Source organism: Staurois parvus, unplaced genomic scaffold (genome assembly GCF_062004578.1).
Source record: "Staurois parvus isolate SC_StPar_1 unplaced genomic scaffold, SC_StPar_1.0 ptg000025l, whole genome shotgun sequence".
NCBI classification, from domain to species: domain Eukaryota; kingdom Metazoa; phylum Chordata; class Amphibia; order Anura; family Ranidae; genus Staurois; species Staurois parvus.
In genome coordinates, this window is record NW_028317821.1 from 12,505,133 (window position 1) to 12,520,654 (window position 15,522).

The window sequence follows — 15,522 nt, forward strand, 5'->3', positions numbered from 1 at the left end:
CAATTGAATTAAAAGCTGTTTCATGGCCAGGTGTGGGCTACTCCTTTGTTATTTCTTCATCAGTTAAGCAGGTAAAAGGTCTGGAGTTGATTCTAAGCGTGGCATTTGCATTTGGAATCTGTTGTTCAAAGGAGCTGTCCATGCAAGTGAAACCGGCCATTGTAAGGCTTCAAAAATGAAACAAATCCATCAGAGAGATAGCAGCAACATTAGGAGTGGCCAAATCAACAGTTTGGTACATTCTGAGGTAGGAAGAACTCACTGGTGAGCTCAGCAACATAAAAAGGCATGGACGTCCACAGAAGACAACAGTGGTGGATGATCGCAGGATCCTCTCTATGGTAAAGAAAAACCCATTCACAACATCCAGACAAGTGAAGGACACTCTCCAGGAGGTGGGCGTATCATTGTCAAAGTCTACAATCAAGAGAAGGCTTCACCAGAGCAAATACAGAGGGTTCACCACAAGGTGCATAAGCCTGAAGAATACAAAAGCCAGATTAGACTTTGCAAAAACAAAATCTAAAAAAGCCAGACCAGTTCTGGAAAAGCATTCTTTGGATGGATGAAACTAAGATTAATCTGTACCAGAATGACAGGAAGAAAAAAGTGTGGAGAAGACCTGGAACAGCTCCTGATCCAAAGCACACAACGTCATCTGTAAAACATGGCGGAGGCAGTGTGATGGCATGGGCATGCATGGCTTCCAGTGGCACTGGGTCATTGGTGTTTATTGATGATCTGACAGTAGATAGAAGCAGCCGGAGGAATTCTGCAGTGTTTAGAGATATACTGTCAGTCCAGATTCAGCCAAATCCAGCAAAGTTGATTGGACGGCACCTCACAATACAGATGGACAATGATCCAAAACACACTGCAAAAGCAACTCAGGAACTTTTGAAGGAAAATAAGTGGAATATTCTGCAATGGCCGAGTCAATCACCTGATCTCAACCCAATTGAGCATGTATTTCATTTGCTAAAGGCAAAACTAAAGGCAGAAAGACCCACAAACAAAGAACAGCCGAAGACAGCTGCAGTTATAGCCTGGCAAAGCATCAGAAAGGAGGAAACCCAGTCTTTGGTAGTGTCCATGGGTTTCAGACTTCAGGCAGTCATTGCCACTAAAGAATTCTCAACAAAATATTAAAAATTAACATTTTATTTATTATTATATTCATTTGTCCAATTACATTTGAGCCCCTGAAAATGGGACTGTGTATAAAAATGGTTGCAGTTCCTAAAATTTGTACTTGATATTTATGTTCAACCCCTTGAATTAAAGCTGAAAGTCGGCACTTCAAATTAATTTGGATTGTTTCGTTTTAATTTATTCTGGTGGCACACAGATCCAAAACTATGAAAATTGTGCCTGTGTCCAAATATATATGGACCTAACTGTACCTCCTGGTGTGAATGAACTGTTAAAGTATAACTAAAGGCAAAACATTTTTTTTTAGTTTTGCATAGAATGAAGATGGATTAGAACACCTATTGGGTTTTTATTGCTGTCTGTGCCACTGTTAGGGAGGTTCACCTTCTATTTGTTTTGTTTACCATTATCATGAAAAGTGAAGTAACTGAAAATCCCACATTTTTGGCTGCCCCCAGAAAAGTAACAAAGGGGAAATCTTCCAGTGTGAATACTGGTTCTGATGACCTAGGAGCTCCCCAGGGGATTCCCTTAATTTGAAGGGATTTCCTCTCTTCCTGTTTTGGCTATGGGACAGGACGTGAGAGCTATCTCCCGAGTGTGACACAGATGACAAAAAACTGACAGTCATTATAACCCTCCCTTACTCTATCCAGAATGAAAAAAAACAAATTACTATAATGTCACAAGTGCAGTACAGCATGGTGTGGCGGTGATCAGCGATACTGACTGGTGACAGTATGTAAAAATTAAATACATTATTTTTTAATTTAATGTTTTAACTTTTTATTTTTTACATACGGTCAACAGAGTAGTAAGAGTAGTGACATGGGGGGGGGGGGTGAGCAGGGATTTTTTTTTTGTACACTGCTATTGTTTATAACAGTGATGATCACTATTACTGTAACTGTGATGAATGGCTTTCCATTCATGACAGCTTGCTTACTGTTGACATGCTGTGATTGGCTACTGCTAATCACATGGTACAGTGTACCAGGTACCATGTGATAGCTGTGGGTCAATCATAGCTTAACAATACTAAGCAAGCAGTCATGAATGGAAGCCATTCATAACTTTTTTTTACATTATAATCATGTGATTGCTATGATTGGTCATAGCAATCACATTATACCCCAGCCACTCGCAGCGGCCAGGTACCAAGCAACGGGATATTGCCGCAGCTGCCCGCTTGCAGTAAAACTACTGTGGGCAGGCGGCAAGTAGTTAAAGTGTATACGTAGCCAAAGCTTTTCTTTTTAGGCTCTGTTGACACTAATGCAATGTCAGATGTGACTTGAGTCACATAGAATCACATGACAATGAAAATCACATGGTTTTCAATAGTGCCCATTCACATCAATGTAACTCAGCACAGCGCGATTTTGGAAAAAGTTCCTGTACTACTTTGGTGCAATTCCAGTGTAATTTTTGCCCCATAGAATATTCAAATCCCATCCAAGTTGCACTTCATAATCACACTGAAAGTTAGATCAAAATTGGATTGCAGCAGTGTGAACCTCGCCTAAATTTTAAATAGAGTAGGGATTGGATAAAACCAAAACCAAAAAAAATCTTTTTAGAGTGAGAAAATTTCCTCTCTTAACCCCTTTCTGTTACCGCCTCCTGACCCTTTAAGAGGTTCTAAATGCCGGGAGGCAGAGAAGGACATTCCGTTCATTTGACCGCTGTGATTGCTAGTCACAGCGGTCACATGATCGGAAAGCTCCCGATCACAAGTTTGCATTGAGAGCTTTCAGGTACCAGCCATTAACTGTGCTGAGAGCATGCAGGGTGAGCACTCTCAGCACAGAAAATGTTTACATAGGGACGCATATATGCAGCCTCTCGGCATTGATACTCACCCGCCGAGAGGCCACATATATACGTACAGCCAGAGGAAACTAGTTAAAGCAGTAGTAAACTCTTTAGATTAATGTTTGCACATTATGACATTAACTTGCATGTAATGTCATAGTGTGCTAGTATGCACCACATACTAGCACATTGTGACAGACTTACCTGTAAAGTGGATCCTTCCAGCAGTGCGCTGTCAGTGCTGACAGGGCGTCCAACTTCACGTGATCTTCCTTCTGGGTTCACACAATCTGGTCATTTGAATGGCCGAGCACTGATAATGTCACTACCACACATGCACACAGGAGTCAATGCCACAGCACAGCACTCTGAATGGATGGCATGCTTGAAATTGGCATCCATTCAGAGCGCAGTGCGCCTGCGCCGGTGATCTCCCTGACTGCTACAGATGTGAATATCTCCTAAGCAGTGCACGTTTAGGAGATATTCACTGTACCTACCGGAAAGCCTTATTATAGGCTTACCTGTAGGCAGGGTTTGACAAATCTGTTTTGAATGTAGGAGCCAGCTAAAAACGTTAGGTGTCAGTTTTTTAAATCGGCTGCATGGCGCCCAAAACTGCATGTCCGGGGCATTGGGAAATAGGAATTGCTTAGGCCTGGTGACAAACAAAAAAAGTTTTTTTAGGTTCTGTTTAAAATTTTGCAAATATGTATTTTTTCTCCTTTACTGATGTGCTCTGATGAGGCTGCACTGAAGGGCACTAATTGGCAGCACTGATCAGGAGGCACTGTCAGGAGGCCCTGATGAACACTGATAGGTGGCCCTGATGGGCACTGATAGGCGGCCCTGATGGACACTTATAGACGGCCCTGATGGGGGGCCATAATGGGTGGCCCTGATAGGTGGCCCAATGGGGGGCCCTGATGAGGGGGCACTGATGGGGGGCCCCGATGAGGCTGCACTGATGGGCACTGATCAGGAGGCACTGTCAGGAGGCCCTGATGGATATTGATAGGCAGTCCTGATGGACACTGATAGGTGGCCCTGATAGGCGGCCCTGATGGACACTTATAGGCGGTCCTGATGGGGGGCTGTGATAGGTGGCCCTGATAGGTGGTCCTGAGGGGGGGCCCTGAGGGGGCACTGATGGGGAAGGAGGTGGGAGGGCGGTGAGAGCAAGCAAGGGGAAGACTTCAGTCAGAATGGCAGGCACACTGCGCTCATCACAGCTCTGCCCAGCAGAAGAGGGGGCTGGTTCCCACAAATGAGTGCTGTATCCCGCTCCAGCAGGTCGCAAAGCCGCACCCTCAATTACCGGACTGCCCGATTGCTGCACCCATGGGGGAGACCAAATCCAGACCACTGCTACAGTGTAGCCCAGGTGCCACAATGCAATTTCCAGTTGCCATGGCGACCTGGCGCCTGGGGATTTGTTGAGCCCTGCCTGTAGGTACAACTGAAATAGCAGACTTTACTAACGTTTTAAGGCTGGTTCACACTAGCCCATACATTAAAATGCAGCATTATACCATGTGGACAGCTAACAATGTGAGGATCGTAGGGAGCAGTGCAATGTGCTTTCCACAATTCGCACTGTGATTCTCCTCAGTGGACACACAGAAAGCAATGAAAACCTTTCAAAAAACAACCTGTACCACATTATCATCGAATTGATGATAATAGGTGCTTGGCTTTGTCGGTGCCTCTTGAAAATCCATAGTAATTCCATGAAAACAAGGTTTCAGATGCAAGCAGGTCTCCTTTATCAAGGTAACCAGACATAGCTGAAACATGGTTTTCTTATGGGACTACAGTAAACACGCCACATTTACGCTTCTTTTGCACAATAGTGTGCTGGCTTTCTTATGGAGGAATAAAATATTGATAGTGGTCTTAACCATTTCTTAGTCCATTCATAACTAAAAAAAAGTTTTGCGCATACAAACCCTTACAGAGCTCCAATAGGCAGAGTTTTTAAATAAAAATCTACAAGCACAGAGGAACCAATCAGAAATTCTTTTTCATTGTATTATTAATGCCTATAATTTATAACTGCTCTAAACTGATAGAATATGAACTTTGATTTTAGCAGTAGGTAACTTGACATCTCGGCTTCTTGCACTCATGAAAGCCATTTTATGTGTTCTGTTCATAGAATGAATACAGTGAATCAGCACCAAGAAGCACTGGGAATCGTCTGTAGAACTTTCAACACAAAACATTCCGTTCCTGAGTGGCCTTCCAACTTTTCCTTTCTTGTTTGTATAATAACATACAGTAAGTTGCACTAGTAGAAAACTCTGTCTGTGAAAATTGCAAAAACTCTAAATCCAGATTTCATGTGTCAAAGAAATTACATATGCATAAAATTAAAAAGCAACACTAAAACAAATCAACAAAACCATGAAATAAATATCTATATAAATATGGTGACTGAAATAATCATAAAACATCCACAATTGGATAATCCCATTTGCAAAAAGAAAAAGTGTCCATCAAAACATCCATAAATAAAGTGTTATCCACCAGACAAATAGACACCATGTCTAATCTTGGATCTACAGTTATCAGTATTCAGCTTACCAGCTCTACCTCATGGACAGAGGCAGGCACAAAAACAAGCCCAGGGATAGATGGATCTCTCCCTCTGTTTTTCAGTCACATTGCAGCCTGGATCACAACAGCTCTTGTCTAGGGGTCCTTTGCCAGAGTCCTTGTCTTGCCGGTTATGTGTCACTCAGTAATGTGATAACCAAACAGGACTCTCATAGTGCAGGACATTTCTAAAAAGCTTTATCAAAAAGTATATACATGCGTCACCAAATCAAACAGCTAAAAACACTTACAAGCTGCCGCTGCCTGGCTAGACAGCAGCATGTCTCGTCAATAGGCTCAAAATCCCGCCCTACATGCGTTTCGTCCAAGGGACTTCATCAGAGGTTCCCTGATAATGTCCCATTGAACGAAAAACACATGTAGGGCATTTTGTTTGCTGGGCATGTTTTGTTGATTCATTTACACCTTATTTCTAGTGTTATTTTTTAATTGTTTGGATGCAGTATATAATTTATTTGACACATGAAATCTGGATTGAGAGTTTTGACACAGCAATTTTCTCAGAGGTCTTTGGAATTAACATATATTGGTTCCTTTGCTAACTGCTCAGTTATCCATTAGCACAGACAACAGGAGTTTGACATTTACTACATTTGACAGGATCGTGTTCTAGATCATACAGGCCTGAGACCATGAGACCTTCCTAAAATTTTATGCTTGATATTACAGTATCTGAAGTATTAAAGCTAATATATTAAAAAATAAAATCAAAAACCACTCTCTTAATAAATAAATCCAATTCCCCACAGCACCATCAACACCTTCACCCCAAAAGATGTACAAAAATTAACAGACAGAAGATGCTATACAATAAATCCTCAAAAACTATGTGCAGTCCAAACCCTATAAGTCCAATCTTTAAATCAAATTCTTCTCGTGGTCAAAAAATTCCTCCGATAATATACCTCAAAAAGAAAAAATATTCACGTAGTGCATTATCTTTTTTTATAGCTAAATAAATAATAGTGACTTCATTCAAGTGAATACCCAATCACATTAATAATCCGTGAAAAAGTGAACAAAGTGAAAAAAACTGTGAAGCCAAAACAATAAAAACCCTTGTGAATGTGAATCACTCTTCAGTGCTCTATTCCAACCAGCACTGTGACACTTCTAAGTGTAGTAAGGAATGCATACCCTTACCAATATTCAGAAAAACAGCCGTTTTTTTATATCTTTCCAAAAGGAAGGTGGGAGACAGTCCTCCTATTGATCTTTACCCAATATAGTCTGCCTTCATATTATCATCAGGATCCACCAGCCTTGAGACTCCATATATCCACATCAAGCATGTTTCATATAAATATAAATATATAGGAAACACAATAGTATAATACCGCCAGAATCAATCTTAAAATCAACTTTAATTAGGATGCTCACATTTTATCAGCATAAAAACGCTTAAAAAGTACTCAGAAGTGGTTTACTGTTATCCAGGAAGTGCCCAGGGGAAATCAGATGATCGTTTCCCTCATCCAAGATGGCCGCCGGACAACTCCTGGTTCCCGTGTGCGCGTTGACGTCACTTCCCCTTGACGCGTTTCGTCATCGACTTAATCATAAGGGATTAAGTCGATGACGAACAAGAGATCCCTGTGCTCAAATCCATACAGCTAGTGCATGCATTTATCCATCAGGTGCTAAAGGGGTGTAACCACATTAACTCTAGAAATTCTGAAGGACCCTCTGCACACTGGAAGTGGATGACGAAACGCGTCAAGGGGAAGTGACGTCAACGCGCACACGGGAACCGGAAGTTGACCGGCGGCCATCTTGGATGAGGGAAACGATCATCTGATTTCCCCTGGGCACTTCCTGGATAACAGTAAACCACTTCTGAGTACTTTTTAAGCGTTTTTATGCTGAAAAAATGTGAGCAACCTAATTAAAGTTGATTTTAAGATTGATTCTGGCGGTATTATACTATTGTGTTTCCTATATATTTATATTTATATGAAACATGCTTGATGTGGATATATGGAGTCTCAAGGCTGGTGGATCCTGATGCTAATATGAAGGCAGACTATATTGGGTAAAGATCAATAGGACTGTCTCCCACCTTCCTTTTGGAAAGATATAAAAAAGCGGCTGTTTTTCTGAATATTGGTAAGGGTATGCATTCCTTACTACACTTAGAAGTGTCACAGTGCTGGTTGGAATAGAGCACTGAAGAGTGATTCACATTCACAAGGGTTTTTATTGTTTTGGCTTCACAGTTTTTTTCACTTTGTTCACTTTTTCACGGATTATTAATGTGATTGGGTATTCACTTGAATGAAGTCACTATTATTTATTTAGCTATAAAAAAAGATAATGCACTACGTGAATATTTTTTCTTTTTGAGGTATATTATCGGAGGAATTTTTTGACCACGAGAAGAATTTGATTTAAAGATTGGACTTATAGGGTTTGGACTGCACATAGTTTTTGAGGATTTATTGTATAGCATCTTCTGTCTGTTGATTTTTGTAAAGCTAATATATTGCATATAACATAAAAATAGTGCAGCGCTAAAAGTAGTGACAATAAGACAGATATAAGTCCACTAAAAGTCTTGGTCATATGGATGTGTCCAGTGACAAATTAGGATTCAGAATTGGTGATCCGTGTGGAAACGGCTGAAAAACGCACTCACCAGAAGTAAGACACATAAACGCAGTGTGCATCTAGAGCTCATGGATCCTCAATCCAGAGGGGAGTAAAGCTGGTCCGGTTACAGGAATGGTGGATCCCTCCTCTGTGGATGCAGCAACAGATCCTCCTTCTCTCGATTAGGTGTAGAATTCCAAGATCAAGATTCTGCAAGCAAAAGCTCCTCAAGGGAGTTTTAGGGAAGGACACCCATAGTGTAGTAGGTTATAAAAAGCAGCTTTATTAAAATAATGATATCCAATTCAAAGTAGGCAGGTATCATAAAGATGTGTCAGCAAGACAAACTAACCCTGACACTCTGAATAATGGCCGCCGGGCCTCCACGTGGCTCCGGCGGCGTAGCGTCTCGACGTCCAGGCTCCTCCTATATAGGAGGCTTTATATAGGAGACGCTACGCCGCCGGAGCCACGTGGAGGCCCGGTGGCCATTATTCAGAGTGTCAGGGTTAGTTTGTCTTGCTGACACATCTTTATGATACCTGCCTACTTTGAATTGGATATCATTATTTTAATAAAGCTGCTTTTTATAACCTACTACACTATGGGTGTCCTTCCCTAAAACTCCCTTGAGGAGCTTTTGCTTGCAGAATCTTGATCTTGGAATTCTACACCTAATCGAGAAAAGGAGGATCTGTTGCTGCATCCACAGAGGAGGGATCCACCATTCCTGTAACCGGACCAGCTTTACTCCCCTCTGGATTGAGGATCCATGAGCTCTAGATGCACACTGCGTTTATGTGTCTTACTTCTGGTGAGTGCGTTTTTCAGCCGTTTCCACACGGATCACCAATTCTGAATCCTCATTTGTCACTGGACACATCCATATGACCAAGACTTTTAGTGGACTTATATCTGTCTTATTGTCACTACTTTTAGCGCTGCACTATTTTTATGTTATTTCATTTAAGTTTATATTGGTTGCTTAGAGTGCTTAGCCGCTTTCAGGATTAGCGCTCACTGCTGTTTTTTTCTATTAGATAATATATTGCATATGTTTTTGTTACATTTCTTCCTAAAAAAAACTGTCAAATCCTTGCCAGTTTAAACCAAGCATATTAAAACAACTATAAACAGCAAAAGTACATGGTATTTTAGTAATTAGATCCAGTGATACAGGCATACAGAAGGTAAAGTATATGCAATAGTGGTGTGACCCTCCTGCGCTCCAAATGTGTGTTTAAAACAAACTAAATTAATATATGAACCCCAAACAGCTGCTAGCATTAAATCATATACCAGTGATCAAGTAAATATAAACCATATAAATGCTGCGCTACATTCAAACTTATTTAAGTGAATGTGGAATCCAATAACTCAAATCAAAAATAGTGACAATAATAATGAAAATAAATAATATGTGCTTAATGATAACAAAATTACCAAATAAACCACCCAAACTAATGAAAAAGCACAAACTTAAATCTATACGTATGTGCATGAGAAATACACATACATATATTACATCACACGTGCACAATGTGAAGTGAAATGATGACTAAATAATAAACGCAAACTCAAAGTCCAATAATGAAATGTTGAAGGTGAACAAAACTGTAAACGGTGTTTCCAATAATACTGTAAGGTGACCACAAGTGAAACAAATCTTGCAGATATCTGGGTGTAGATAGAGCTTATGAATCCAACCACCTTCTGGATTAGCCTCTCACCTCATCACTTCGACCCTTGCGGGTCAAAGAGCAGTAATGGATCCCTCTCACAGATCCTCCAGGCACCACAGCACTCCAAAACCACTTTTCAGGATTTAGTATTCCCACTCAGGCTCTTCTCCAAGTATAGTATGTTACCAGGACATAGAAGGTGAATCTCCCCAGGGGAAACACAGATCGCAATAACAATTTCATAGGGAATCTAACCCGCAAGGGTCGAAGTGATGAGGTGAGAGGCTAATCCAGAAGGTGGTTGGATTCATAAGCTCTATCTACACCCAGATATCTGCAAGATTTGTTTCACTTGTGGTCACCTTACAGTATTATTGGAAACACCGTTTACAGTTTTGTTCACCTTCAACATTTCATTATTGGACTTTGAGTTTGCGTTTATTATTTAGTCATCATTTCACTTCACATTGTGCACGTGTGATGTAATATATGTATGTGTATTTCTCATGCACATACGTATAGATTTAAGTTTGTGCTTTTTCATTAGTTTGGGTGGTTTATTTGGTAATTTTGTTATCATTAAGCACATATTATTTATTTTCATTATTATTGTCACTATTTTTGATTTGAGTTATTGGATTCCACATTCACTTAAATAAGGTTGAATGTAGCGCAGCATTTATATGGTTTATAAAGTATATGCAAACATTCACTTTTTCAGCACATTTCTACAAAAAAAAAACCCAAGAAAAGAAAGGATACAGCACCTCAATGGCTAATGAACAGGATATATTTATTGGACGTAAAAAAACATAACAATGCACATCCCATACATTTCCTCCTCCCCACCGCCTGCCCCCACCCAAAAAAGTATGGCATAAGCTGGTGTACCACTCCCAACACAGGCTGTATAGCCATTGGGGGGTTTCTTTACTCACCCATTTCTGCCTCCTAAACTCCATATTGGACCTTGAATGTGATGAGTAGGAGCGAATCAACCAAAATTCAGCTTTTACATTTAAACTCAAGATTTGGAAATAAACTTTCTAAATGCATTTTCTGGTTGTGTTCTTGCATGCCTAACAGCTGTCCAAAAATGACTTTATATGACACTCAGGTTATACTATCACATTTCCCCAACCAAAGCCAAACTTCAGGCACTAAACAAGCATAACATATTTTAATCCTGTCCACCAATTTTTGAGATTTACATAGTACTCCATATAGCACAGCCAGTTGGAGGACAATACTTAAATTATGGGAATACAGTTGTCTCCCCTCTCCACCCCCAGCCTCCTGATTGGACAGTGAAAGAGCAACAGTAAACTAATGAGGTTATCCCTTTGTCTACTCTGCTGTCTTTTTCTAATGCAGTGTAAACAGGCCCAGGAAGAGAGGTTATCACCCTTCTTGTAATGCTTCATGAGTCCAAGTTCTCATTTCACACAGTTTGAGAAGGATTAACGTAAAGTAAGCACCACTGACACAATCCATGTTCACATGCTGAAGTCAGATCACTATAACAATGTTTCTGATTGGTTGTATGGATTCCTACATAACATAACTACAGCACTTTGTACTGTTTACCTAAGTATACATTTTACACCCCTTATAACAAATAACTAATTGTTTCCTTTCTGAATTTTTTGTATTTTTTTTCTGAACCCACGCACAGCACTATGTTCTCACAAAGATGTTCTCACCAGTTTATAGCAGAGGCTCCTCTGTGACGGGGAAGAATAGAAGGGTGATAGATAATAGAGCCATTTTTAGGATGATCAATTACATCCATGGGAATAAACTGTGAGCAAAAAGGAAGAACATTGAGCTCAGCTCCAACAGATTTGTAGGCATCTACTACCTCCGAAAGAGACTTTCCCTTCAGCCGCCATCGGGGAAATTTAAACACCGGTGTGCCATCTTTCTCTGCTGCCACCGCTGAAAGAGATAAAGAGACCAATGTCACCTAACCAGTGTCAAAACAAACTGAAACAGAACACCACAGGACTATTAAAGAAAACTGATGTGGGCCCCACAACCCATTAAACGTCCCTGAGGTGTTGTGCTGGACAACAAGGACAGGTAGTGCAGCAGTTTAGTGACTGTATTGCCAATCCCTATGAAATTATAAGTGAGGCAGCTGCTCTGTTAGGGACAAGCGTTAATGAGCTTTAGTATGGGCGTTAGACAGGCGTTAATGAGCTTTAGTATGGGTGTCAGACAGGCGTTAATGAGCTTTAGTATGGGTGTCAGACAGGCGTTAATGAGCTTTAGTATGGGGTTAGACAGGTGTTAATGAGCTTTAGTATGGGTGTCAGACAGGCGTTAATGAGCTTTAGTATGGGTGTCAGACAGGCGTTAATGAGCTTTAGTATGGGCATTAGACAGGCGTTAATGAGCTTTAGTATGGCCGTTAGACAGGCGTTAATGAGCTTTAGTATGGGTGTTTTCCAAACGTTAAAAATGTTCCCCAAACGCCCTATGCGCTGTTTTATAAGCGTTAACACCACACTACAAACACCTATAATAAATTATAATGGTATTAATGAACTGCAAGCACCTGCCAGGGCATTTGAGGAGCGTCACCATAGACATAGGCTTTGAAAGGCTTCAACTCCTCCTGACTAGACATGAGGCTTCAATTTTGAAGTGACGCGACGCTAACACTTAATGTTTTGTTAATGTGAACAGAACTGTGTGCTGCCCACAGCCATTTCCGTAGGCGCTTGAGGAGTGTTAAAAAAGCCCATCAAACACCTGCTTTCAAAGCCAGTGTGAACTAGACCTTAGTATATATCAGCATTAAATGAGCCCCAGAACCTGTGTAATTAATATGTGTTCAGTTTTAAAGGGATGAGGTGGCAACCCTATTTCACACAGGTACGACATAAACAGCTTGTAGCTTTTCCTGCTCCAGAAGTGGGAAAAAAGAAAAGATGAACATATGCTGCTGGTGCAGAGGGGCCCAAGGTTAACCTGTTGATTTGTACTTTGCATGCTGTCAGGTACTTTCAAGGAAAAAGATTTGTTTATGAGATCAGTTTGCATTACTTCTGAGTTGCTTTTGTTTGCACAGTCATTAAAGTATATGTGAGCCCTCACCTTGTAAAACAACCCATTCAGTTTAAAATAGAAATGAAAGACAAAAGATTTGTGTATAGATATAAAGAAAACATTCCTAGTTCCACTTGTTGTTACATCTTGGGAATCTGTATGTTTTATTGTTATCTACCCCGCATGGGGACATTTGACTGTACATTGTATGATTCTGTTGTAATTAAGTGTTCTTGCATGGCAAGACCACTTACTGTTATCTCACATATATATTCTTATTATTATAGCCAAATTTACCACCCTAACTCCTCCCACAGTTTTTACACTACATAGACAGTAATATACCGAAACGTGCGGATTGTTCCCGATTGGTGTGCTATTACTTTGTGGAATGTTTCACCGAATGGTTCACGAAATATCGCCGTTTTTGTGGTGAAATTGGTCCCATAGGAATGAATGGCGGAATGTTCAAAACTAGAGTGGGAGCTGACATAAGCTAGAGTGTGAGCTGAAAAATCAGGACATGATTTCTAAACTGCCATCACTCCCTCATTTTCAAGCCCACCTACACAAATCTTATATCAAAACGTTCAGCTATCCCTGCTACCACTAAAAATGTCCACGGCTAAGCCATAGTCCTGATAGTTTTCACAATATGACCATTTGTTTGCAACTCAAGCCGCCCATTGACATTCATTGAAACTGCACTCTAGCCACCTCAAATTTGAAGGGCAATTTTTAAACTGCGACTGTGCCTTCATTTTTAATATTTCAGAGACATACTATGTACTGAAATGTAGGTCTGGGTCGTGTGATTCTCACAATATAAAGCTCTTCACTGTAGGATTTATAATTTTTAAAACTACGACCATTTGAAGACGCCAGTGAAGTGAGCAGTTTGGAACAGTTTGTTTTTAACCGCTCTTCTCTGCCCTATTTGAAATCTAATTTTGAATTCGTGACAGTTTGGCCAGCTTCTGGTTAAAGGTTTAGAAATAAGTTTTCTACAGTAGAGAGTATTTGAGGTGATAATGCTGCTAATATTTTTATAAATGTATGTTTTAATGTAACTGTGAAGCACTTTGGGCAACAACATTGCAATTAAATGTGCTATATAAATCAAATTTGAAATAAATAAAATAAATAAAAGTTGAAATGCATTTCTCACTCTATCAAGCTTGCCATGTGCACTTTTTAAATTTGATCAATCAATTGGTTAGTGTAATGTTTACTATCTTTACTTTACTCTGCCCACTCCATAAAGTTACTCTGCCCAGTCCAACCTTTTCACAGTTACTCCAGCCACTCCAACCACACAACAGTTACTCAAGCCACTCCACCCAGTTACTCCGCCCACTCCAGTTGTAGACTACTGGTGGAGGCAAGAACACATCACACAATTTCCCCAGAAATTGTAACTTTTCTAGTTTGTACATATTTTTCTTTCCATAAAACTGTGGAAAGAAAGAAAGAAAGAAAGAAAGAAAGAAAGAAAACATTCTAAATACCTTTTTTTACCTTTTATATAAGTGATCACAAACCCTCTGTTCCCAGCTGCATAAGGATCTTAGAGAGGAGGGGGAGGAGAAATAGCATACACTGATGTTTCCAGTGAATAGCTGTGGTGTGTGTGTGTGTGTGTGTGTGTGTGTGTGTGCGTGCGTGCGTGCGTGCGTGCGTGCGTGCGTGCGTGCGTGCGCAGGGGGGGGGGTTCGTGTCAGGACAGTGAGTTCCCACCACAGCTAGAGAACTGACCATTCTATGCTCCCTGCCTAGTGTGCTCAGTTTTTAATAGGAAAGCAGAGGGACAGGCAGGAGCACCAGGGATTCCACACAAAGGGAGCAATACAAAGAGAACAGGATACTTTTTCATACAAATACTTTGTACAGCAGCCACATATCAGGAATATGAAATGTTGTTTTTTGTTATATATTTAACTTTGAGGAGAAAACAGCAGAATATGGTATGCTGCATTTACTGGAAAACAAAGCAATCACAGCAATAAATGCAAGTATATGTCTTGGAGATCTCCCTCCTCATTGACTGAGACACAGCAACGAGAGCAATTTACTCCCACTGCTGTCAATCACAGCCAGTGAGCCAATGAGGAAGAGAGCGATGGTTGAGTGGGTGGGGTGGATCCGCGGCTCTATGTGTCTTATGGACACATACAGTGGGGGCTCAGGAGCAAGCATGAACTACTGCCCCCATACCAAGTGACTTGCTACTGGAGGCACTGGTCAAGGGGAAGAGCCAGGAGTGCTGGCAGGGGACTTGAGAAAAAGAGGAATGGGGTTGCTTAGTGCAAAACCACTGCATAGAACAGGTAAGTATAAACATGTTTGTTATTCAAAAAAATTAAAAAACAAACCTTTAGAATCACTTTATTATCTTCCTGTCCAGCTCATGCCGATAAATGGCCAGACAGGAGCACTGCCGATGCGGTTGAACGTTTCGAAATGTCCCCCCGCATCCATTGCCTGTGCATGCTCCTCCGGACACAGCGGAACACAGACCACTTTACGGAACCTCTGTGTGTCCCGATCATGTGATCAGTAATTGGCCAATCAGTGATCACATGCAGAGTAGTAAGCAAGATGTCACTTCCTG

At 40.8% G+C, this 15,522-nt stretch overlaps 1 protein-coding gene across 1 annotated transcript in view; it reads right to left on the bottom strand.

Annotated features, from left to right (window-relative positions):
• Positions 1–15,522, bottom strand: part of ALDH1L2 (aldehyde dehydrogenase 1 family member L2) — an 80,963-nt gene that overhangs the window by 52,449 nt on the left and 12,992 nt on the right. Inside the window, exon 3 of the mRNA XM_089651844.1 lies at positions 11,561–11,795. Within this exon, the coding sequence (XP_089507970.1) occupies positions 11,561–11,795 (235 nt within the window). The remainder of the gene's footprint in view (positions 1–11,560; positions 11,796–15,522) is intronic.